At 37.3% G+C, this 26490-nt stretch overlaps 1 protein-coding gene across 3 annotated transcripts in view; it reads left to right on the top strand.

Moving 5' to 3' along the window:
- The window catches only part of MCTP1 (multiple C2 and transmembrane domain containing 1), a 216858-nt gene that overhangs the window by 163090 nt on the left and 27278 nt on the right, over nt 1–26490 (top strand). For all 3 annotated transcript variants that reach the window (XM_015653442.2, XM_015653441.2, XM_033520479.1), the window contains one exon: nt 13615–13668. In XM_015653442.2, the coding sequence (XP_015508928.1) occupies nt 13615–13668 (54 nt within the window). The remainder of the gene's footprint in view (nt 1–13614; nt 13669–26490) is intronic.

The raw sequence follows: 26490 nt of genomic DNA, 5'->3' as shown, positions 1-26490 counted from the left end.
GAAGTCATTTGCAGATTTATTGTAAGCCTTTCTAATGAACTTATGAGTCTTCAGTAATATCATGAGTCCTTAGCTCAGGTCATTAGCACAATATCATTAGAATAGGAGTCATTTAACTACTTACATTTTCCTATGCAAAGTGTAAATTTTATCTAAATTAATTAAGCAGTGTTTCCTAGTGGCTAGAGAATGCTTCAGCATTCATGAGATCTGGTTTCTCTTCCTAAGTCTTCAGAGATTCCTCGTGTGTCTCAGTGAAACCATTGACTACTTATCTTAGAAATATTATCTAACTTTAGATGTTTTAAATGTTTAGATGTGTTTAGATGTTTAGATGATCATCTAAGTTTAGAAGTTACTCTGAAATCCTAAGGCTAATGATAAGACACAAAGATAAATGTATTTGGTATAAAGGTATTTTATTACCTGATTAACGTTAGGCAAGCATAGTTAAAAATTGTATATGATTTGTACTTGTTCAATGTCTAAGGAACATACTTCAATTTGGGACCATGCAAAGCACTCAGAAGAGCTGGTTTCCATTGTCAGTTGTCTTATCAGTCCAGATGCTAGGGACCACACTTCTTCTACAGGTCAATGATTAGTGATCACTGAGTTTCTGTCTGGATATGGCAGATAGACCAGCCTTAACTCATCCTTTTGTGACCATCTCTGTAGACAAGATACTATTTGCTTTTTCCTCTTGGGCATCAGGGTTTTTTTAAGTAGTTTGGTTCTTATTTCCTCATGGAGAAATTCATCTGCCAAACAAGGATCTGGACACCTGTATTATAACATAAACCTGTGCTTCTTGTTTGAATGCAAAAATAAAGTAACATTATTTTGCCATTTTTCCAACTCTTAGTGAGTAATACATGCAAGTCCTTTCTTGAATTCAAGGTGCAATATGGCTGGGGCAAGGGGAAGGCACAAGAGTATTTCCTAGGAGAAGATAAGTCTACTGGAATGCCCAACAGAGAGGTGAAGCAGCATACTATGTCTCCATGGATTCAGTTGGACTCCTCGTAGGATTGATGATCATTGTGATTTTAGTCCAACACTGATGCAAATTTCCAAAGGAAGCATTGGATTCCACATCTTTTTTATATTTTGATCAAGATTAATTATATTTCTGAAAGATACACTCTCATGAAATAGGAGCATTAAACAGTAATGTGACTTTAGATAGAGGTAGACTTAGTCGATAGTTCTGAACTGAACTAAAATTAATTTCTGTCATCGAGTCATGTGGCAGATGTAAAGATACTTGTGCATTTCTACTTCAGGCTGTGTTCTGCGTGTTTGGACTGCCTGCTGGAGCTGCCTAACTTAAGGAATGGTCAGATAATCTCCCAAAGTAATTTAAAATGTTCACACTGTCCAGCTGTTCTTGTCCCTTTCCCTGGGAGGAAACAGTTGATTGTATGGTTGGAGTGTGTCATATGGAGAATTAAACACAATTTGCAAAGCTATGAATCACTATTTTTACCCTGTGTACATAAGCCTTGCTTCCACAATTAGGACAAACTGTGACAGTCTTTCAGCTGTTGGTCTATAATGCTTAACTGCTGTAACAGGCTCATTGGATCTCCTGTGGTGATAGTGCAAGTTCTTGTTCTTCCATAACCGAATAGGTAGCAGACAGGGAGCACAGGTCATTTTCTCCTCCATCCTGCCTGTGGAGGACTGGATAGATCTGGAAGGACAACAACCAGTTGCATAGCTCTTACTGACAGCAGGGACCTGGTTTTTACAACTGGGGGTACCTTTTCAGGATTGAAGACTACTAGGAAGAGATACACCTCACCACATGGGGCAAAGTCTTCTTTCCCAGAAGGCTATCCAACCTAATGAGGAGAGCATTAAACTAAACATAAATGGGGGAGAGAGGTGATGGTGACCCACAAAAGTGATTCCTCAAGTGAGGAATCAGAATAGTTTGATTTGGAGGGGACCTTCAGAGCAACACCTTCCACCAGACCAAGTTCTCAAGGCTCAAAGCCCTGTCCAACCTGGCTTTGGAATTCTGCCGGGGATGGGGCACCTATAGCTTCTCTGGGCAACCTGTACCAATTCCTCCCTATCCTCACAATGAAACATTTCTTCCCAATATCTAATCTAAACCAGCCTTCTGTCAGTTTGAAGCTACTGCCCCATCATGAAGTTGGTGGTCTGAGTTGGCAAGAAAAGGGTGCAGGATGAATGGTCAAGAGAGCCCTCAAAACCAAACCAACAAGACAGATGTGTCCCCTAGCCCACATGTAGACACACTGTGGTGGTTTCACATTAATTGATACTTAGTGAAGAAGTAAGAAAACATCCACAGAAGTGATTTCTCTTGAGAGAAGCTGCTGGGTGCTTCCTCTGTACCTGGGAAAGGCCAATAGCTGGCTAGTTCTGAGACCTGACAACATTTTGAACCATTTAGGAATTCAATCCACCTCTGTGAGATCTACATTTTAAAACGAGCAAGCCCAAGAAATCTCTGTCTTAGTTTCCGGCTTCAGAAGGTACCAGAGCTCTGGTGAGGCCGGCCCTGCTCACCCACAGTCTGTGCAGCCTGCAGGAGGCTGGGCCGGACCTCAGTGGCTCCTAGGCAGGGAATGGAGGCTGCAGGGCTTCCCCTCAGCCAAACCACAGCTACTGACATCTTACCAACACTAAGCTCCCTCCTGGTTCACACCGACAGCTCCAGGCTGAGCCCCCCTCCCAGCACTGCCACGCAGAGAGAAGAGCCCAGCACAGCCTGAAATCCATCATCATAACCGCTGCTCACAACCATCTGCAGGCCTGGCAAAATTTAACCCTCTCAGTACACAGATAAGACCTACAAATCACAATTCTCCCCTCAAGTTTAAAAAAAAAAAAAAAAGACAAAGTAAAAACACATAAAAAACAACATAAAAACACTGAAATCAATAAAGAATCAAACCAAAAATTAAATTAAAAAATGCATTTGTATTAAACTAAAATTATTTTAATAAAGCTATAAAAATAAATAATACACTAAAATATCCCCTTTAATTAATGAAAATATATCAAACTATAGATGTAAGCAAAAACACCCTTTAATAAATCCAAGAAAATATTAAAGTAGCTATAATCCCATAAAAAGCTTAAACAAATAAAAAAGAGATAAGAGTAATAAAAACACTTTACCCCAGAAAAAAAATAAACCTCCATTCTCAAAAATAAAAATAATCACACAAACAAATAAAGAAAGCCTTTGCTTTTAAATAACTCATCCTTAAACTAATGCCACATAAGTTCATAGCTCATAAACACACATGTAAAAAAACTGTAAAATAAAAAAATTCACAATTACAAAACTTATCCCAAGCATCTACTATTTGAAAAAATAAAAAGCCATGAAAAACCTGTTCCTTATAAAAAAGTCTCCATAGCATAGAAAGAAAAAACCTCCCCTCCCTACAAAAACTAATTAAAAGCTATTATATAGTTAGTAACTAATTTAACTTCCCAAGTTTTGTCTCTACATTATCAGTTAAAAAAAAAAAAAAAAAGGCAAAAAAAAAAAGTATTCTAAAAGTTTCATTTTTTTAGTTCTCTTAATAAGGTTTCTTTATTCCTTTTAAGCTTTAAGCCTATTTTACCCTTCTCCTAACCTATATCTCACAATAAGAACTGAGTAAGTACAGTAGTAATTTTTAGCCAGCACTGAAATCCACCACACACACAAATAAAGAAATGGCCTCTGGAAAAGTCTCTCCCACCTTCTCTGAGAAGCCAGCATGTGTGGGGTAAGTACATTAGTGTGCACAATACAGGAACCAGTAGGAGTTCAGAGGTCCGCATGAAGCTACATTCATTCACAATCACAGAGACATGGTGAAACTGCTGTCATGTATGTCACGAAGTCTATGTATACTGGCTTTTTAGTTAGGACAGGCTGGGGAGGTGAGGAGTGGGAGTTGCTTTTCATTCCAGCAAAGGAATGATGATGAAGGGATCAAAGCATCTGGCATACAAGGAGAAGCTGAGCAAGCTGGTACTGTTCTGCATGGAGGAGGGTTCTTGATGATGTGCATAAATGGCTGAAGGGAGCGGGAGAGAGACACAGCCTCTTCTCAGTGATGCTCCATCACAGGAGCACCATCCAGTATCAATGGCCACAAACCAAAATACATGAAAATTCATCTGACCACAAGAAAGCACTTTCATTGTGGCTGTGGTCACAACCAGGGCCAGATTGCCATCAGAGGTTGTGACATGTTCATCTGTGGAGATATTCAAGACAACATACTCAGAGGTGACCTTGTGTGAGTAGGGAGTTAGGGCTTGATGACGTCTGCTTGACTGGGGAGGACAGGATGGCCCTGCCAACCTCTACCACTATGATATTCTCTCAACTGAAGAGACAAATCTTTCTTTCCTTTTGGTCTGCTATTTGTTAAGGATTTTTTTCCAAGCAATTTAACATTTAATGCACATCCCTGAAGGTACCTGTGAATATTTTTCTGCCATATATACTTCCATGGAGAAGAGGTTTGATCACATCTCATTGATATTATTAACATTGATAGTTAATACTTAGAACCTTTAAAGAAATATTAAGTAGCCAATTTCCTCATAAAGTTAAGAGATGCATATGTCATTACATACCAAATTATGCTCAACAGCTGGGAGTTAATGTGCCATACACAACTTTTAAATGAATTTGCATAATAGAGTACATATATATATATTATCTATCTTTTAAGAATTATATAAAGTGACAACAAGACATCTAATTTCACTGTAGATTTTTTCCTACACAGACTTTGATGATTTATATGTGTATTTTTCTATTAGAAGTTAGAACTAGCCATGTTTAGGATTAAATTTTGAGAACAGAAGAAAAAGAATTTTGTTAAAGACAGCCTTTTATTTAAAGATTTTAAGCAGTTTTCTCTGGGTACTTTTCTGTAGTCCTCCAATATGAGGATTCAAATTTTCATGTGTGCTCTCAAAATGGCCAAATTTAAAAAGTGAGGATGGGAAGAATGATGCTTATCGATATGGCCATCTGAGTGAATTCCTTTTTCATTCAGGAAAAGGTGGTCAGTACAATGAGCTTGGATTGATCATAGAAGCCTAGCTGGCTTGCACCTAGGAGATCTTTTATGATTAGAATCCTATCACTCTGTTCTAGGAGCCAGGCAATAGTGTCTGTCAGAGTACTGTCAGGTGGATTTGTTGCAGCTCCTGTTTGGGGCTGAGAGTGCCACTTTGCAGTACATTCAATGCATAAATTAACTCTAGCAGGAAAGTGCCTGACTTTAACCAGCTGTTTTCCTAGAAGTTGAAAACTGAGTTACCAAGTAAGTAAACAAGGCAGGAACTTAATTTTTTCCTGTTTCTTCACTTCATGGTTTTAAAGACTGAGTCCTTATGGTCCTTATATTCAAAGGCTTTCATGTGCAGATGAATACAGAACAAACACCAAGTGTGTCAGATGCCTTGCCAGTGTGGTACTTCGGGGTTTTGAGCTTCAAGTCCAGAAGTTCTATTCTGCCAGGGAGTCTGCAGAGATTTCTAACTGTGAACTAAATTCTTGCTATGAATTAATGGAAAAAATAAGTCATTGCCCCATGTATTCTAGCTAGACTGTGTCTGGAGTATGTAATTTGCACAAGATACAAGAGAACGATGTCAGGTGAGCAAGTACATCTTGCCTGCTTTCTGACTGTACTTTCCTACAAAGTTTTGCCTCTGGTATGATAATAATGATGGTAGCCACATGTTCCCCCCAGCATAAGGGCTGCTGCTCTGCACACAGCCACAGAGCAATATGTGTGTGAAGCTAGCCACATCTGTGAGTCTAAAAGTAAGGAAAGTATGATTGTTTCTATAACATTATTTCAATATCATGCAAAACTGATTTAATCTTGTATTTTCTAGCTCCTATTTAATCATAAACTTTGCCTTCATTTGTTATCAATAAAATAAATTTGAAGGGCTTTTGCAAATGGTATGTTTCTGTGGGCAGCATGGGTGCTGTTGAAGAACAAGGCACAACATGCGCCTGATTATTACATATTCCACTAAGAATCATTGTTGTCTCCACACAGATGTTTTTGGGTTTTTTTCTATGTGACCCATACAGTCAGGAAATAAATATATAATGTAGTGCTCTGCAATGGGACAGGATGGGGTTTCTTTTAATATATCAGAACAGAAACATGAAAATCAGCTTAATCATGCATTTAAATTTTGTTGATCAAGTCTAATTTTTATGAGTGCACATAATCACTGAAGCTGGACAAATTTGCTCTAGATCGCATCATAATGTTTGGTGGCCTGCTGCATTTAAATGGAGAATTATCTTTATGAAACATCCTCATCATAATTTTCCATTAAATGAGACTTGAACAAATCAACATAAATCTTACATAAAGGTTATTTAACTAAGTGTTGGTACTATAAATATTTTAAATGCGTTGTTCAGTAATTCAACAGTACACTATGTAAAGATCTGCACTGGGAAGTAGGCATTTCTCTTCTGCAGCCTAACAGAAAAATACGGTGCTGCAAGTGGCTGTCTCAGCTACAGATAAAAGAGGCTGTCCATACTGCAGTCATAATCTCTGTGTCAGAGGTCTGCATACAGTAGCAGAGTACATAGTAAAATCCTTGGCAAAACTTTATGTGCTTGTTCTTAACCCAGCAACAGCTGCAAACCCAAACTCACTACAGAATTGGAATACTTTGGCTTGTTTTGGTCACCTGAAAAGGCCAAAACCAAAACCCCATTCTAAATAGCTCCAGAATTCTTTAAAAAATTTAATTTTCTTTTGCCTGTCAGAAACAAACTGTTTTTTTAATTTAAATTTTGCCACTTTTTATTTCCAAGTCTTTCAATATTGCTGGCATCTAAAATAAAATTGAAGTTCATAGCACAGAGGAAGCATTTTCTGTATGTGGCTGTTATAATTATTTTTTTTGCATTTGCATTTGCCTGAAGGTTTAAATGGCAACAAGATTCACAGACAGATTGTAGTGGCTATTACAAACATTCAGTACTATGTAACCTAATATCAGTTTAGTTTCTAGAAAAAGCTCCCATAGTAATGTGAAATTTTTATTGTTTGGTTGTTTTGGTTTTTTTTTGCTTTCTATCACTTTAGCACATTTTAATGAAGGCAAGACTTAAGAATTTTGGTATTTTACTGTACTTACAGAAATATATAAACACCAGGGCAAAAAATACCTAACTGAAATTACAACAATATGTGTATTACATACATTTTCACCTAAAATATGTAACATTAATTTTTTGTACCAAAAAACTGGTCAACTTCAAATCTGAGTGTAATAGACACTGGGGTACACCCATAAGCGTAAAATAACTTGGATAAATGCTATTTTATAATAGAAGCATATCTGGTCCTTCTAGAATCTGGAAACAATATGTTGGAAAAGAAATAATAATAACAATGAAAACCTCTAATGAGATATTTGTGTTCTTTATAAGATAATTTATCATAAGGTTTTACCTAAGAATTCTAGTTCACAATATTTTGTGAAGGTGTTATTTTTAATAGTACTGCATAGTAATCTTTCATTCATACTTAGCTAAGCAAAGAATGCAGTTATTTTTATTCTGCTGAACTAAAAATGAAGCATTCTGAGAGATCTGACATTTCAAGTGTACAGTACATATCGAAGCCTTTAGATGGAGACATACTTCAAATAAACACCTAATATTCAGTTCACAGTACATTGTGTAAATACAAGAGAAAGCTAAAATAAATGAGAACAAAATATTGAAAGAAAATGAGAGAAATGGTATAGTACTTGTACCATCGTAATGTTAAAAATTACTTCGTCTTTACTACATGGGCAATTGAATATTGAGTGCATATAAAGCTGACAACAGTAAAAAGATTACATGCTCTTGTATAATCAGCTGTATTTACTGCTGATACATGTTCCCAAGAAATGTATTATACTGTAAATAAAAATTCTGTTGTTGACATTACCGAACTCCGTGTAATCAGCAGCATGCATCAAAAGGCCTCTGATAGCCATATTAGTCTTATTTCCTATTAAGAATCAGACTAAATTACATTATGAGCACTTCCCAGAATAAGCTAACAAAATGCATTCTGTTAGAAGACATAATTTGAGTGCCTATGTAAAAACCAGAAAGTAATTTAGTAGAAAAGTACTAATGCTTTTGTTTTTATTCTTCTGTCTTCTGTACTGCAATATATTCAATGTTACTGAGAAGCTTATCACACTAATTATCACATCTAGTAGTTCAGTTATTCTGATGAATACTACAGATGAATACCCCAAGATCAAAATGTATAAATCTGGTTGGACCCAGAAATACTGTACTCTTAAATCAGAATCTCTTAATTTGATCTTTATTTTCCTTATAAATGTAGTATAAAACTTGGACATTTTAATGAAGATGTATCTACTGTAAAGTTTCTCTTTGGCAATTCCATAAAAGAAGCAGACGTCATGTTGAGAAGATGAGCACATAACTGCTGCTGTAGTGGGCTTGTGGACAATGGGTATCTTTCCTTCAAATGAAGTAGCAAGAAATGACCTGAGAAAGCCCAAGTGGTTTTATGCATTCTCCTTAATCCATACAAATGGCATAATTTTATATTACAATTACAGGTATACACTGAGTTGCATGGCTCACAAGTTTATAGTACATTTCATGGCAGGACAATATGAATATAAATCCAAACAGTCCTGAACAGTATAATTCTGACTACATTAATTTCACATGTAAAACACATTTAATTTGGAACCAAATATCATCCTCACTTTTGATTTCTTTTATAGTCTTAATACTTACTTACAAATATACAAATGACTATAGATAATTTGAGATCATAAAGTGTGCGGCATAGAAAGTGTTTTGTTTTTACTGGAAACCGCCTAGCTTTGAAGGAGTACAAGTAAGATCTAAGCAGATATAGAGAAGTTCTAAGGAGGGGTATTATTAAAGTATTAAGGTAACAGTCACCATGGCTATCTGCAAAGTTAGTGTCCTTTTTTTTCCCCTCCTTTTTTTCTTTATTTTACATCTCAGTGCAGAGAAAATACCTGGTATTATTAACTTGTGAAGACATCAGAATATCTTCTATGCAGGTGTTTCTTTTGGATTAGATGCAAAACACAGAACAGAGACAATTAATGATGGTTTGCACACCCTGTGTGAGAAATAGAAGGCTGATGCTAAGAGAAAAGGACCTTTCATTAGAAGTGGTGTTAAGTTTCAGTGCATCACTTTTCCACTGATTCTTAAAATTCAGGAGATATTTCTAAGTCATCTACAGCTGTAGGGCTTGGATTTAACATGCCTGCAAATAACTATAATCCAACTCTGCTTTGCAGGTATTGAGGTTAGAAGTCAAAATGAATTATTTTCTCAGAAATTCTGTCCTCTTTGTTAATCAGTAGATCTTTAGAATAAACACAATTCGTATTTAATGTCAGTTTCCTCAGAAGACTGCATTGTAGCCCACAGATGCTGAGGTTTTCTTCGGTGTCCAAATGTGATGGTTGTGCTTCCTTCTGGTGACCTGTATCTGTATGGTGTATGGTATCTGCTGTGACAGAGCAATGGTCCTCCAATCTGTTATGGATTATGAGTCGCACAGTTTTTTTGGCCCGTGTTTCTTGAAGATGGTGGGAATGGAGCAGGAATAATGATGAATAGTAATGGGAATTAGATTGCATGCTGCTTCTGATTTATAAGCTTTTAATAGGGATATATTGTAGAGGAAGGGTCTTAACTTTGTAATGCTTAAACATCATCTCCTTACCTTTTCGCTGTGAAGTAACTTACATGTTGTATTTGAGGCCACTTATGTGTGTTTTTTTAAAATGTCATCTGTATTCACATGACATTCAAGGGACAGTACCAAGAAACAATTTCTTTCAAGACGTTCTACCAGTATGGAACATATAATTCTGTGACAAGAGATGTTACAGAAGGTCATGCCACTTTTAACTGCTTGCATTAGGTCTTTCTGATTTCCCTAGTGCCCTTCCATTGTTTGATAAATACTATTTGATTTCCAACAACATAGGTATCATTTAGAGTGAATGTTCTAAGGACAATGTAAGATTTTTGCCATAGAATTTTTATTAAAATAAATGTAACATTGCATTTTATCTTTATTACCTTTTTTTCCCCCACTTCTCTTTCTCCTTCCCCATCACCTCCCTCCCTCCTTTATATCTCCTCCAGGTATAATGCTTGACATAAAGATCCAAATAACTAATGTATTCCTTCCAAACAGAGTGGCACATGTGCACTTTATTTGAATAGAAATGAAGCAGAATCAAAGGATTAAAAAATCCATTGTGGGATTTCTTTATCTACTGTATTCTTAACACAATGTGAAACTGAAACCTGTGTTCATATTTACGGTACTTCACTTGAACAGCCTTGCTTTGTTCTGGAAGACACTGTACTTCAGTATAAAGCTTTTATAAGGCTTCAGAGTGGCAATAATTCATATATCATGTGACTATGAAGAATCTAATTCCCTTGTTTTAATTTATGGACACGTTCTGAAGACGCTTGTTTTGGTGCCTTAATGAATTGTATTATCATATCTGTATTGTCTTAATGGTTGTGTGTGTGTTGGGTTTTTCCTTTTAAGCCTTTCTTTTGAATTTCAAGACAAGTGAAAGTATGGGCTATGTTTCATATACTTCAAAGAATTATTTATGTATCTTAGGCACAAGCACAGTTTCATTACATTTTATTTTGCTACAAAAATTGAATTCTGTTTTTCTTCCCAAACAATTTAGTACTCCAAATCTAAATGTAATTGATAGCATAGCTAAATTAGAAAAAGAGCACAGACAAAAGCCACTAGGCTTTTGAATTAAAAAATAGAATGGAGGAAATGGATATCTGGGCTTAGTCTGATACTTCAAGTAATTTCAAAGGACTTTTTATGACCTTTGAACAAGTTAACATTTTGTCTCTCTATAAAGTTTGTAGTTTGAGATCCTTAGATGTGGGAAAAGAACCCCACACCTGAGTCTGAAGTGTTATTATCTGGATAAGTTAGAATGGATATTGTGATTTCTGTAAGGTGCCCTCATTTACAACAATTTTAGAGATTTCCAGTTCAACTAATTGCCTCCATCCTAACTTGAATGCTAATGTCAGATAGATATCCTGCTATTCAACCTTGTCAAGACAACAAATTTCTGGATGTGCATAAAAGAGATCTTTAAGTATCTAGATTAATGTTGAAAAGTAAGAGACCTATTGACTTAGTGAGCTCTGGGCATTAGGCAACATGTGAGTCAACAGATCTCATTTATATCTAGGTCTTTAATCAACTAATGGTAGTTAAGTGGGTGTTTTGCATGTGGAAAAACTGATCTAAGAGAGTTCCCATCTGCTGCAGCCCTTAACAGCTTGTTTTCCTCTTCTTTTCTCATTTTACCATTTTCTTTGTAGAGTTGGTAAAGCTGCTCAGTAATTTGGGTCACTGGAACCAGCAGCACTAAAGGTTTGAGGATGTGTGTTTTTGAAGAACCCAGTTACTCCAGTGATGCAGGTTTACTGCTCAGCTCTCCAAAGATTTTGAACAGCCCAGGGAATATAGCAATGAGCAACCAGGAGATGAACAAGAAGGTGATGCAGGTGCATGGGAAACAGAAAATGCTTTTGTTTCAGAGTGGTTAGTGGTCAGTGAAGACTGGTCGCTTAGGCACCAGTAAATGAGATGTAAGAGGTATATTGAACCAAGCAGGAACTATATGCATTTCAACAACATGCTCCCAACATTTCCCTGTGATCAAAACTGTCTTTGATCCCCTTTCTTTGAGAGATGGAGCAGAGCTGGCCTAAAAGTCCAACAGACTGGTGAGGGAGACTTCTTCATGAACAGTGGCTAGAGCACAGCCTGGATTCCTTTTTCTGTCTATGAGGACTCAGAAATACATGTGCCTGGCTGGTGCCAGGTCTGAGGCTGCAAATTAGTCAATCAGGCTCCTCCTGATAAATTTTTTTTCTTCTGTGCAGGGAAGAATTCAGGAGTTATTCCTTCATTTATCAGGTCATGCTTCCTTCTCATGCTTTTGGACCTGCTTGCTCTTTATGGTTTCTTTGCATTTCTAGTTTTATCTCATTCAAACCTCCAGGACAGAGCAGCCAGGAGACTGAACTGGAGGTTCCCCTCAAAAGAACTCCTCTTAGAGGGGTTCTGGGAAAGGGTTCAAACAAGGAGGAATAGCTGAAACTGCAAATGTTTTGAACTGTGTGGGTGACTTGCATATATGCACAGTGCTGTAGTAGGTGGGCATGTTACATCAAACCATGATGTTGTTCATGCTCTGCATGGGCCCATGTAACATGGCTAATGGGAACCCTCTTGATGGTAGAGCTAACTCTGGGAAAGGAAACTGATTCACACACTTTTATTTTTAGATTCTTTTCTTACCTGAATCTGGTTCTTGGATAAAGTCCCTTAAGTTCTTGTACATGAATGTGGGAGCCCCCTTCTGGTGACTCACAGCATTTTATGGGGTGGCTATGAAGTTATAACTTTTGTGTGTTGTCTTAAATAAAAAAAATTGATTTTACCTCTTCTTTTCCTCTTTATGTGTATTTTATAATACATAGTGTAGATTTTTGCACCCATAATAGGATACTGGGCTAGTTGGACCTTTGCTGACCTTCATTATGGATTTTATTATAACCTAATACGTATATATAAACATAAAGATATAAAGAAGCACACTATTTTCTGGTTATAAGGAGGTACAACTTCTTTTCCATCAACAGAGAATTTTCCTATTAGGGTCATTGATCACAGTGTAATGAGAGGGATATTTTTAAGTCTGAATCTGGTATGGTCCATCTTTGGAAAATCATTTGATTTCTCTGTAAACTAAACGTTTCACGCTGATGGTATGATTAATAATTATTAATATTTGGATAAAGAATTTAATGTATGTTTGTATTTCATGGTGTTGGACTGAAAAACTATATATGGAAAAACACATAGATGCAGATGTGGCAAGTGCAGCTAAAAATTAATGTGCATAAAGTTAGATGCATAGATTGTATAAAATTATTAGTAAAGAAACACTTTAATGTGTTTAAGGGCTAATGTGGCATATGAGTATATATCATTGTTAAACTTGATAAGGAGATAAGCTACTATGAATTTATTTCTGGCTTTGTATTTTTCAAGAATCTCTTGGTGAATACTGTAAATGCTATTAAAAGTGTTGACCTTTTATGCAGGTAACCATAAATTTGAAGTGAGCATGTGTGTGTGCTGCATAGGCACCAGTGGAGCTGACAAAGGATTCCTTTAGTTAAAGCAGGCATATACTGAATTTTGAACTACCTTTTAAATACTTAAATTGTCAAGCAAGCATTTTGCAAAGGAAGGGTTTTCAGTATATAATTCCCCAATGTAGGTCAATTAAAGCTATAACACTTTCCTAAATTTGAATCACTAGATCAAGTGTTTTTTCCTAGTTGTACATTTTCCCTCTGTGCATTTATTTCAAATGTTAATAAAGTTTTCATCTACAAAAGGCTTAGAATTGACAGAACAAAACTCTTTCTTTTTAAATGATGACAACTACTACTGTTTCTGTCTGCAGGTAGTGGAGGACATGCTAGAGGACGAGGAAGAAGAGGATGACAGAGATGACAAGGTAATTATCTTTCCTAGCACTTGGGTATCTGGGGATGGGAGAATTTAGACATGACACTGTTTTTACCGACAGTTAAAAAAGGAGTTGATGTGTTTTAGTCCAGAAAATTGGACAGAGCTGTTTATCATCCTAATAATGCTATAGTGTGTTGAAAGAAAACTTAGAGGTCTATAAATCCCGCTATTTCTTTTTCTTTTTTTTCTTTTTCTCTTTTTTCCTTTTTTTTCCTTTTTTCTTATTTTTCTTTCTTTTTTTCCTTCTCTTCCTCCTTCTTATTTTTATCATTCTTGTTCTTGTTCTTCTTCTTGTTCTTCTTCTTGTTCTCCTTTGTCTCCTCCTCCCTTCCTTCTTTCTTTTTTCTTTCTTCTTCTTTTATTTCCTTCTTTTTTTTCTTCTTTTTCTTCTTCTTTTTCTTCTTTTTGCTTTTCCTCTTCCTTTTCCTTTTTTTTTTTAATATTTTCTTGGTCTGCTTCTGGATCAAATACTTTTTCTGCCAGGAAAAAGAATATCTCAGCCTTTCTGGAATTTGATAGCTCTTGTGAAGATGAGTGCAGCAACAACTGGTTTTTAAGGACAAAAATTCCTCTTGTCTTGAGTACTACAAATAGGGCTGCACTTCAGGGGAAAAATGATGTGGAAATAGCAGCTCTATACTGGTTAAGGATGGGATATTGACATTTAAAATTTTCAAAGAATTGCTGGATAGAAGAATGTCTTGAATGTTTTGCACTCTATGTGACATTTAATCACAATTCTCATACACATCCCTTTGAAGTTTGCATTGTGGCGTTGCAAGCTGGGAAACCACAGAAGAACCACCTATTTGAGTGCACGTGATTCAGTTTAGATGCTGCTAGTTAGGTTGAGGATTGCAACCACAGTAAATAGCAACTCATTTCCACATATTATTGAGCCAAGCCATGGGACTTCTTGGATTGGTTGTCCCCCAGAGAGAGGGAAAAAACAAAGAAAATAAATCAAAATGACCTTGCACCACTGAAGCAATGGCTAGCACTGGCAGGATGGCTTTCTGGTGAGGTAAGTACAGTGAATGCAGCCCAATTCTTGCTGGTGTTTTCCTATCAGAAGGGTGATATTTGCGGAAGAAAATAAAAAGGAAAATAATAGATAGTTTTACAACAGCTCTGTATTAAAATTCAGATTATTTTGACCTTCACAAATGTTCCCCCACTTCTGTTGTAATATAGCATTTTTTTTTTTCCTGAGAGGAGAAAAACAGTGCATCTTAATTTATGCTCTTGACCTTTTTTTCTGGCTGAGATGTACATTTATACACCACTATAAGAATTCAGATGCTGGCAGCAGCATTTGAAATGTCAGAAAATTCACTGTGATTAGTTAATCCCCTCAATGATTATTTTTCTGTTAGCTTGCACTTAAGATGTAAGAGATGATAAAAAAATAAGTATTTTCCTTATTCTGTTGCCAGGTCAAACATTTTAAAATTATTATATTAAATTCTTCTATACATCAACTAAATTGTTAGCTACTTATTTTCATAACACTCTATGAACAAAATCTTCTTTTACAAAACATATATGTGATATTTTTTGATGCTAAATGATATGAGCATCCATTTCTAGCAATAAAATATATGATTTATTGCAAAAGTCCATCATGTAGCTGTGGAGAGCTTGAATTTTATCTCAATACACTAGCTTTGAATCATCATTTGTTTTCTGATAAACACTGATTTACCATCCATTTAAGGCCATTTTCTCCTGTTTCTTTCTACTTTATTGTAAGATCTGGTGCAAGTGTGTCATGCCAATAGTATGAGTATTCCTGGACATTTTAAGCACTGTGATTAGTTCACAAAGAATAGTACTTGACTGCTTGTAGTTTAAACCAGCCTGTGCACTTGCACTGCTGCTTAGTGGGTTTTGGAAATTGCTAAATAAACTCCTTTAAAGGAGAAGATGAGGGCAGAGGTCAGCCCTTCCCTCCCCCCAGTTCTCTGGTGATTCTCTGAGCAAACGCCCCTAATTAGAAGTATCACTCTAGGTTTCAATGTTGTGATCTAATATTCAGCTTTCTTAAACTGACACTAGAGTTCAAACATTTTTCTAGATCTGGTTACCAAGGTTGAATTAAAGTGAAGGCTGACATTACCATGTGCATTCAGTGAGCCCTTTTATTGAATATTTAAGAGCTGTTTTTCTATACAGAAGGTGTAAAGGTTGATTTTTATAAATTCAAAGCTGTCTTCATTATTGCAAATGTTTTGAGCTCTCAAGATTAAATATGCTGTTTGAATTGGAAAAAAGAAACAAACTACACTTTTTTTTAAAACAAGCATGTATGGACTATTCTATTTATTGAGTATGTTTGCACTGGGCATTATTTTGCCCTAGGTTAAATTGTAAATAATAAGCACAATGGTTAGGACTAGCTTGTTTGCTGTTAAAAGCTAGTTTTTCCTTTCTGGTGCACTAGACATACTCTCTTAACTATTGCTGTTCCTCTTGCATGTTTTCTCTAAATGGAGGGGTGCAGATTTGTGTTATTGTAGTTTGTGTGTGTGTTTTCTTAAAGCTATGTTCAAAATGAATTTTTGTGAGAAAAAAACTGGATGTTTTGTAACACCAGCTGTAGTAGTGGCCTCTGGCTTTTATTATTTCTCTTGGTTTTTTTAATGTGGTATAACAGAAAATTCAGGAAAATGGGTCTCCTTTTGTGAAGAAAGCTACAAGATTAATAAATGTGCCAGACCCTTACTTTCATTAAAACTGAAGCATATGTTGGAAATATGTAAAAATATGCCCCAGCTGTTTGACCATGGCCAGTGTTTTGCTCCTTGATTACCACAAGGAAGCTATTAGTCCTGTAACCTTTGGACTTAATGATCAATAGGGTATTACATGGCATGGAACTGGATCACCTGTTTTCCATTTAGTAAAGGCTCCTTGCAGGTTTTACCTAAACCTATCTGTATGTTTTCACTTATCAGATTGTTGGGCGATTATGAAAAGTGTCTTTCTTTAGAGCTGACTTTGATATCAGTGACTTGCTACGTGACAACCTCAGTGCAGGCATGCACTGATGTAGGTTGTGTGTCATGGAGGGACATTGCTCAACATTCCTAAATTGCAGAGTTACAGAAGTAGTAAACTGAGGATGATGAATGCCAAAATATATGAAATTAGTTAATGTAATGCATTTTATTAATAATGGTGTGTAATACTTAGAGGAGTCTGACAAGATAGATTTGCACTTATCATACCTCTTTCTAACGTTCTGGATTTTAGTAACTTTTTTCATCCTCTGCTGAAGTCAAGACAGGACTGTTAATTTAAATACACAGGATGTGTTTTTTACTGTAGAATCTTAACTTTCATCTTTACTTGCAATATGAATAATAAACTAAAGCAGCAGCTATGCTACTTGTATGGGTTACAAAGTGATGCTTAGCAGTGAAACACTTTTTTCCTGATTTTTCTTCATTGTCTTGTTATGTACTTAGCAATTTAAAAATACGTAATTTGTTTGGCTCAGGCATTTGTCCTTCATTTAATACTAGTTTTTCCAAGAAATAACACTGGATTCTGCATTCCATATGTTCTGTAACATTTGCTAAACCTATGCCAACCACAGTTTAATCTGACTTCCTCTCTTCTTTTTTCTTTTGGCTCCTTTCCAAACACTGGCTTATACATTATCTTAGCAAATAAGGGCCAGTTAAATTACATTGAATCAAATTATCAATAAGCTATTGAAAGGATTTTTACACAGTTACGTTATAATCATGTTGCAGTCAATATGCATAATCTATGTATTTAAGATTTGTCTGTGTATCTAAGATTTAGTTTTTAAGAAGTTCCCATATGCTTTTCACATAGCTTTATTCTTTTGACAAGCTCCAGGTAGGATTTCAGATAATCTCAAAGATTTTGAGGTCAGCATTTTCATGGAAGCCCTCAGCACACCACAGAATTAGGCCAGTGAGAAATGCTACCATTGCTGGCATAAAGGGAGGAAGATGCATGTTATGAACACTGTTTGGTTTTACCTTCATATTAACATTTTATTAAGAAAAAATATTCAAAACATTTGCACATTTGGTTGTTCTCTCTTCAGCCTTTCGTTCTTTGAAAAATTCTTTGCAGCTCTCTGTCAATGGTATTGTACTTCAAGATAATTAGAAGCTTTTGTAATGAATTATAGTTTAGTCAAATTAAAATATGTTTTAAAGCTTTTAATCATTGTTGCTGAGAGGTACTAGCTTTGTTCTCAAGCCACGATAGATTTGTAACCTGTCTCAGAAACATGGCCTGCATTTTTACGGAGTGGAGATCGTGAGGAGGAGGAAAGACAGCTCTGATGTAGCCCACATTTTCATATTTTATAAAAGGGAAGATTGTGATCTATTACAGTGGCAGTTATTTTCTATAAAATAAATGGTGGGGAAATGATACAGAGAAAGAGAGCACTCTCTTTCTAGTAGAGTTAAAATTCCAAAATGAGTAAATCTATTGGTCCACTTATAGCTTGATTCCACCATTAAATTCTCCATGAACATAGCATCTAAATAACACCTGTAAATAAAAAACCAACAGCAGCTTCCAGTGAAAACTGTAGCTATGTATGAATCTGTTATCCTCTCAAAGCTTAGCTTATAAAACTGTGTGAAGTTACAAAAAATCCCTGCAACAGGGCAATCTACAGTACCTGGCTGTGACAGTCATACTTCTCAGTACAGTTTGGTTTCAGCTCAGTTTAGTTATTCATGTGGTGATGTTGATAAGAGGTGAGTAGTTTTTATAAAAATTGTACATAATATATGGGTTGATGGTGTAGATTGCTTCAGCCTGTACTCTGGAATATCAGCTGGTTTTGATCACCCCCAAGTCACAGCCATGAAGTTACTTTTGCTTGGATATACCTTGGATCAAGTGGAGCCTTTGCATAGCAACTTTCACAAAAAAGCAGTTTTCATCCTGCCCTGTAGTGGAACATCATATAGTCTTCATCGTTAACTTACTTTGAAAAACAGGTACTTGGACAGCCTTCTGAGAGGTTTAGTTTTAATGAGATCAGGTTTCTTTGTCCGGGTGCAGTCTTGAAATACTATCAAAACCAGTGAAGTAAAATAAGAATTATTGAGATCAGAAAATGAGATTTATATCTGAAGTTCAGCATTTGAGGAGGGCTGTATGTGTGTACGTGTACATGTACATGTGGCTTTGGCTGTGTGGCTGTGTGTGATAATCCCCGGGAGACCATGGGTCTGTGTCTTGGTTCAAGACAATTTAAAGAGTACTCTGGAATGAGTTGTCTCCTTTATAGGTTTAGCCAGTCACTTTCCACCAATAAGGAATGAATACAAGTAGAGATAAGTGAAAAGCATGTGAGAAACAACGCTCACTTAAAATTTCAAAGGTTTATTAAATACAACAGAATGACTGAATAAGGAAAATTGCAGCGGAACTAAACCACCATGTGCTCACCCACAAAATGGCTGTTCCACCCTTTTGTAGCCCCGGTGTTCCATCAGGCAGCCTTAACCCCAAGTCCATCAGTCAGCTCTTCCTCACCGTCCATGGCTGCAGCTGCTTTCTCGCAGCCCAGCTGCAGCTCAGGTGTTGCCGCCTCCCAGGAACGAGTCTGCCCGCTCCGGCTGCCCCGGCTGCCAGGGCTGCGGGTGACAGCAATACGGGGAAGGGAAAGAGGACTATGGGGAGAACATGTCACAGTGATGTATCTATACATCAATAAAACCTCTCTTAACTTATGCATAATATTCATCCCTTAATTGTGAGAGCCAAACCATCACACTGCTCATCTACAACAAACCGTAACAGCAACAGGCAAAAAGTAACACTGAAATGGCTGTATCTAAAGAACAAAGATAGGCCCAAAAATGCTGGGGGCATCCCTCCCCTCCAACCTGGTGCTTGGCTCGAAGTGTGTGGGTCAAAGGACAAAGGGACAGGTGGTGTCAGTTTTCCTTCTGCCCCTACCCGCTCTGCTCATCTCCCCGACAGCTGGAGACCGGGCTGATATTCTCTGGATGAAGGGGCTAGAACTCGAAGAGGGAACTTGACCTTCCTTGTGGCAGGAGACGTCAAGAAAGGCAAAACAAAGCGGCTGGCCTGGGCTGTGGTGACTCGTGGCTTGCTGTCCGGGGCTGGACACCGTCAGTGCATTGGGAGCGGCTTGCACTGCAGCGGGGGCTGCCCCTCTTAGCAACAACATGTGGGCGCCTGTGGAAATCGCCCCAAGGCAGCCTATTCGAGATGAGAAAAAAGAAAAAAAAAACAAAACAAAAAGAGAACCCAAAAAGGGGAACAAAACCTCTGCCTAAGCAAAGAACAACCAGCCAGCCAAGCAAACAGCACACAGCAAAGGGCAGGAAGCTGCCTGGGAGGGCTGGTTTTAAGAAAGTCCCTTAAAGAACCCCCTACACACAAGGTTCTTGTTTGTGGAGTCTTAAACATACAGGAACAAGCTTTGGACACAGAAGGATGTGGAATGTAATAACATTATGGCTTACCACAGGACAGTCTATAAACTGTTGAATGAATTACATTTACCCTTGTACATGGTGCTATTCACCTGTGACCAATATAATGTGGGTGATGTTCCTTATGAAGCAATTCAAGTATCATTCAGTAAATTGCTAAATCAAGTAAAGAATATGTCTAAATTATGTTAGCTATTACAGGATATGGCATACTTTTTCCTCTACACTTCATATTATTTCTTAATGTAACTAAGCAGATTTAAATTCTTTTAGGCCAAGCAAAGGGCTATTTTCACCTAGGTCCTCAAAAAGTAACTTTAGTGTTCAGTCAAAAACATCTATATGGTCTTCTCCATGACTTGGGAGAGAAAAAATGAATGCGAAAGGAAACAACCAAAGCCCTCTACTGATGGTTTTGCTTTGAAGCCTTTCTACATGCGCAGGTTGGTTTATACCTTAGCTCCATGTGGTTTCAAAACAGGTGAATGGACCATCACAATTCTTTATTCTCAAACAGAATTTCATTGAAGTAGTTTCACACAGAATCGTGAGATCTGAGTTCTGTTTAAACTACTGCCATGAACCACTTACAGTTCTAAGCAAGCCATGTAGTCACTGACTTGCCAGTCACCAGAATGTTTCTTCAGGTTTATTCATAACACCATTTTTTTAACTTTCCAAAGAACAGCCCCAAACACCTTTGGAGAGATGCCTTTCGAGCATTTTCTATAGCAAAGTGTAGAGCCCATAACACACAACAGATCTTCCTCTGGGTCCAGGAAGCAAAGATGATAATGTGTAATGTGGGTTGACTGTGGCTGGATGCCAGGCACTCACCAAAGATGTTCTATCACTCCTCTCTGCAGTTGGACAGGGGAGAGAAAATATAACAAAGGGTTCATGGGTTAAGATAAGGACAGGGAGAGATCACTCACCAATTACTAGCACAGGAAAAAGAGACTCAACTTGGGGATATTAATGTAATTTTTTACTAACAAAATCAGAGCAGGATAATGAGAAGTATAATAAACCTTAAAACTACTCCCACTTCTCTTGCTTTAACAGTGCAGGGTGATGGGGAATGGGGGTTACAGTCAGTGTATCACAGGTTGTTCCTGCCACTGCTCTCAGGAAAGAGAGTCCTTGCCCTGCTTCAGCATGAGGTCCCTGCCACAGGGAAAAGTCCTCAACAGATTTCTCTATCCTGAGTCCATCCCATGAGTAACACTTCTCCACAAACTGCTGCAATGTGGGTCACTCTTCTGCAGAGTATAGTCCTTCAAGCTTGGCTGCTCCAGCGTGGGTCTCCTGCAGGGTTAACAAGTCCTACAAGGAAGCCTGCTTCAGCAAGGTCTCCTCTTTTCACAAGTCTGCAGGTCCCTGCCATGCTCCACCATGGGTTTCTCACAGGGTCACAGCCTCCTCTCAGGCATCTACCCTTTCCAGCCTGGATCTCCTTCCCAGGCTGCAGGTGTGGCATCCCCATGGATCTGCATGGGATGCAGCAGCACAGCTGCTTCACCATGGTCTTCATCTGGGGCTACAGAGAAATCTCAGCTCTGGCAACTGGAGCACTTCTCCTCCTTCTCCACTGACTTTGGTGTCTGCAGAGCTGTTCCTCTCACATATTTTCACTTCATTTTCCCCTGGCCACAGTAATATCTGTGCAATATCTTTTTTTATTTCCTTCTTAAATATGTTATCACAGAGGCATTACTGTCACTGCTGGTGGGCTCAGCCATGGCCAGTTGTGGGTCCATCCTGGCTGGCATTGTCTCTGCCAGACACAGGAGGAGCTTCCAGCAGCTTCTCATAGAGGCCAGCTCTGTTGCCCACCCCCTTCCAAAATCTGGCCATGCAAATACATTACAGAAAGATACAGCTTTGGAAGCCTTGTAGAGAAAAGTGATGGTTGAGATGTGCTAGCATGAACTAAGTACTGCATGAAGCCAGTTCCCAGTAGAGCCAGTGGCTGACACAGTGTGTGAATAAGAATGAATGAGTGGCAGAGGTGATGCTGTGAGAGAAGAGGGTGCTCAGCAACATGACTGAGTGAAAAATGGATGCTGTATTGTAGTCTGGGTTTTCAACTGAGGTTTGATGCTGAGGCTCACACCACAATACAGCTGAAAATCCACAGCTTAACCTAGGTGTTTGTCTTTGACTTCACAGACAGGCTTCTGAGGAAAATTGCAATCTCAGCTATGAAAATCTGCCAGGACGGTTGGTCAGGCTTTGCTGTACTTGATGGAGGAAAAACAGGAATACGGGAAAATAAACTGCAAGATTTTGCAAACAACATAAAACATTCATTTTGTTTACAATTTGAAATATCTGTGTGTCGGTGGGAAATTCTGTATTTTTTACTTAATGATGATGTGTGGATCAGTGATGAAGTTGCAGGACAGATCACCTAGGCAAAATAAGATCCTGACAAAATGAAAGAAGCACCCATGCCCAAAGCATTTAAGAACAAAGCTCATCCTAGAGCAAAATGGTATGGAATTAAAAAGGTGGTATTGTGTAGCAGTGTGTAGGATACATCACAGCATGCTACAGAGCAGTCTGCCTCTATGCAAGTGTAGTCTGCTGGCAGATTAAAAGGCAAATTTAGCATGAAACTTTTGGACAAATAGTGAATACAACCACTTTGTTCTGTTTACATTTTGTTCTGTGATAGGAATTCTATGCATTTACTGATAACTACTAGAAAAGTTCCACAAGTAAGAAGTGTGTCCAGGCTGCTCCTGCCTGGACTCATGAGAGGCCAAGCACTGGGACCAAGTGCCAAGGAGGACAATGGTTTTTTAATGGATTTACTGACTTCCCTGTTGAGCTACATGCAAGAGTACCGATGCCCACCCATGAACTCTGTTGTAGCAGCTCTGAGCTGAGTCTGTGGGAACTAGGGCTGGAACAGGGAGAAGGAGTAGCAGAAATAAGATATAAAAATAATGGTACACAACTTAGGGAGCAGAAATGGCAAGGATGCAGGGAGAGGCCACAAAGTCCCAGGTGCAGGTGTGCTGGGGTAACAGGTGTGAGTTGAGGATCCAAACTGGAATGTACAGAATTTACCTTAATTCCAGAGCAGTTAGCTTCACCATCTCAGTAGTTCTTTGAATGTAGTCTTCAGTGTACAATTTAGATAGACTTGAAAATTAGAATTTATGGCATATGGAAAAGCAATAAATGGTTGTTTTAGCACTCTGACTTGGTATTAAATGTGACTTAAGGACCAGGGAGGTATCTGTGTTATCTGCATGATCAGCAAATGCATGTTTGGCTGGTTCAGGAGCAGTTGAGGTAATATGGTAGGTTAATGTACAGCTGTAGCAGTCTGATAGTGCAGTGTTTTTATTGATTGTCTCAGTAAATGCACTGGGGTATTAAGTTTGCTTGTCACAGTGCTTAGTGCCTAGGGTAGTTGAGCAAGTTACTTTTCCACTGAGTTGACCCCCAAGTCCCAGAGTCTTTCAATCAAACTCTTTAGATTTCATACACTGGCAATTCCTTTCCTTTTCTAATGGGCTGTATTAAAGAAAATGTGTCACCTTTTGCACCATGTAATACTAAATCAGATCAGAATTCACGCACAATTATGTCAGTGGAAATATAATATTACAGACCTGCTTATCTCAAGATAGCACATGGAAAAATAAACTTCCATAGCTCACAGATTTGCTTGATTCTGCAGATAAGTTATTTTTAAGTAATTGAGCTGAGAAATGTATATGGATTATTTTAATATGTATCAAAAATATATGAGAAAAATTACTAATAAATATTTAAGTATTGTTTCTTTTTTATTTCTCTTTCTCCTATTTCCTCCTTTTTTTATATTTTCTTGGCCAGCTCAGGTACTAAAGGAACTAAGTCCAGGATAGGGAAAACAGATTTTATCCTAGCAAACTGTTTTTGTTCTAAAGGCTAACAGCTTTAGAAAAACAAAATGGATGCCACTCCTTTATGTGATGTCATTGATACTTTAATGCCCGAGTAGCAGAGAGGTCTGAAAGAAAAGAATTCTATTGAAAAAGTACTGCTTTCAGTTAGTCTTTGGTAGAGTGAATAAGTCAGAACAGCATTGCTAATCTGAAGCTTTCTTGCAATCAAAAATAGTAATTTAAGATCAATTGCTCAGCAGATGTGCTTTTTAGTATTTTACACAAAAGAATGGTACAATTCCTCCTACCCTCAACATATTAGCCAGTGCCTTGCTATGCCTTTAATGCATAGTATCAGCTATAATTTGAAATTAACTATAGAGAAGCCATTTGTTGACCTTTATTTACTGTTTGATTAAAAATTTAAATACCAACAGGAGAAGAGTAGATGTAAAGTCTTTGTAATGCCTTCTCTACTGCTAATTTGTAGTTGGATTTCTTTTTTTAATTTGCAGAGAATTTGAAATCTGTGCATATGTTCATGTACACCAAAGCGTCTTCTTTTGTATTTTTTGTACTCATAGGACTGCTTTCCTTCCCACTCTCAAGAAACAAATGCTGCCTGAATATTTTAGATCAATACACAACATATAGTAAAGACCAAGAAACAGTTTACTCAGCTATTTTTCTGAAGTATAATACAAACCCCTGCATTTTGATAGAAGGATGGTTTGCATAGTAATAGTTGTGGTTTCTGTATAGTCTATTAAAGATTTAGATTTTATAGTCTGTTCAGGGAATGCTTGAAGCTGCATTATCAGAAATTACATTACATAATGTTATAGACCAAGAGTCAGTTTGTTACTAAATAATTGTTTCAATCAGGTCTTACATTGTGTAATCCTTTTCACTTATCTACCTCAGGATATATTGATTCAGGAGAAAATGTATTTTAACATCTTGATATTTTTAGAAAGAAAAACTTCATGCTGAATTTTGATGGCTTAATGCATAAATACAGAAATGTCATTCCCTGAAAGTGCTAAAGATTTTTTTTTTCCCCCAGTGAAATGTTGTCTGTTTATTGAACATTGGAGTTTGTTTCTTTGATTTTGAGAATGGATGCTTTTGAAAGGAAACCACAGCAGTTTGGTCTGTGTTTTCCTCTGATGTCAGTTAGACTTTCTGGTGCTACCATAATTCCAAAAAGGCCCAATCAAAAACTAGCAGATGGAAAAGCGGCACTTCACAGTGTTGAAACTCTCCAAAAGAATTTGGTGGGGAACACCTTAGTAACATAGCTGTTTGTCAAAGCATCTTTGAATCTGGTCAAAGATGCTTTGACAGATTTGACAGAGCACAACCCCTCCTTGGGAGCCTGCTGGGGCAGTAATATAGGGAAAGTTCAGCAAATTTTGTAATTCAAAATTAATGTTCTGATTAGGACCTAAGGTGTCACTGCAGATAAAACTATCTATTGAGTTCATAAAAATACCATTGGCTTTTGAAAGCAGGTCAGCATTACAGTGCAAGGAAAAGTAGAATAGACAAGGTTTGATGAGGTATGTAGAATGAAACAACATTTTTTTCTGGATTACCAAATCAGAGTACTTATAAAATGTTGAGAATAATTGTGTACAGTTGAAGTAATTAATTTTTCATAATCTGAACATGAAAAGCATCCAGAAAAAATAGCATTACCTTTTAAGAAACACTAAAATAAAAGAATTTGCAGTCAATGACAACCTACATCATATTCTTATTTCAATGTTCCTTAACATTTTGAATAAGGTAATTTGTAAGGATGATGTCTGTAATGGCTTCCAGAGAGTCAAAAAGGATGTAATTCATCAAGGATGAAACTTCAGTTTTAGCAGAACACTGTTACGATCATGCTGTTATTATATCCTGCTTTGCTTTTCCCATCATAGGTAGAGAGGGGTTAATCAAGGACAGGGAGCACACCAACACTGTTGGAAGTGTTGTTCTTTCCCTTTGGAGATGTTGATAACTCCCAGGCACTATGCTTTCCTTCAGGTCACTCTCAGTATCACTGTTCAGAGTTGTATCCCAAAAAAAACATGTAAGGACACAAGGCAGGAGCATAGCCAGAGCTCTGATACAAGGTTATAAAGTGTGATATACTAGACACTTACCTGTTCTTAGGACACTGAAAAGTATTTGTGATTAGGAAAGCTTTGTTTTCTTCTATTTCTGCCCCTTTTCCCACAGATAATTTGTCCTATTCTTATGTTCTAGGAGAAAATTGAAACTCTGGTTATATACACTAAATTATCTCCACCATAAACTACATATCCTTTGCAGCATTTAGTTGTTTTACATGTTGAGGTGCTTATTTAAACCTCTTCAGTGGTGGCTGAGGTTTTTAAAATATTGGTTGAAAGTAGTATCTGTAAGGAAAATTGAATGTGGTGTGGATGAGATTTAAAC

Source organism: Parus major, chromosome Z, assembly GCF_001522545.3.
Source record: "Parus major isolate Abel chromosome Z, Parus_major1.1, whole genome shotgun sequence".
Lineage (NCBI taxonomy): Eukaryota > Metazoa > Chordata > Aves > Passeriformes > Paridae > Parus > Parus major.
This window is presented reverse-complemented; position numbering and strand designations above follow the sequence as displayed.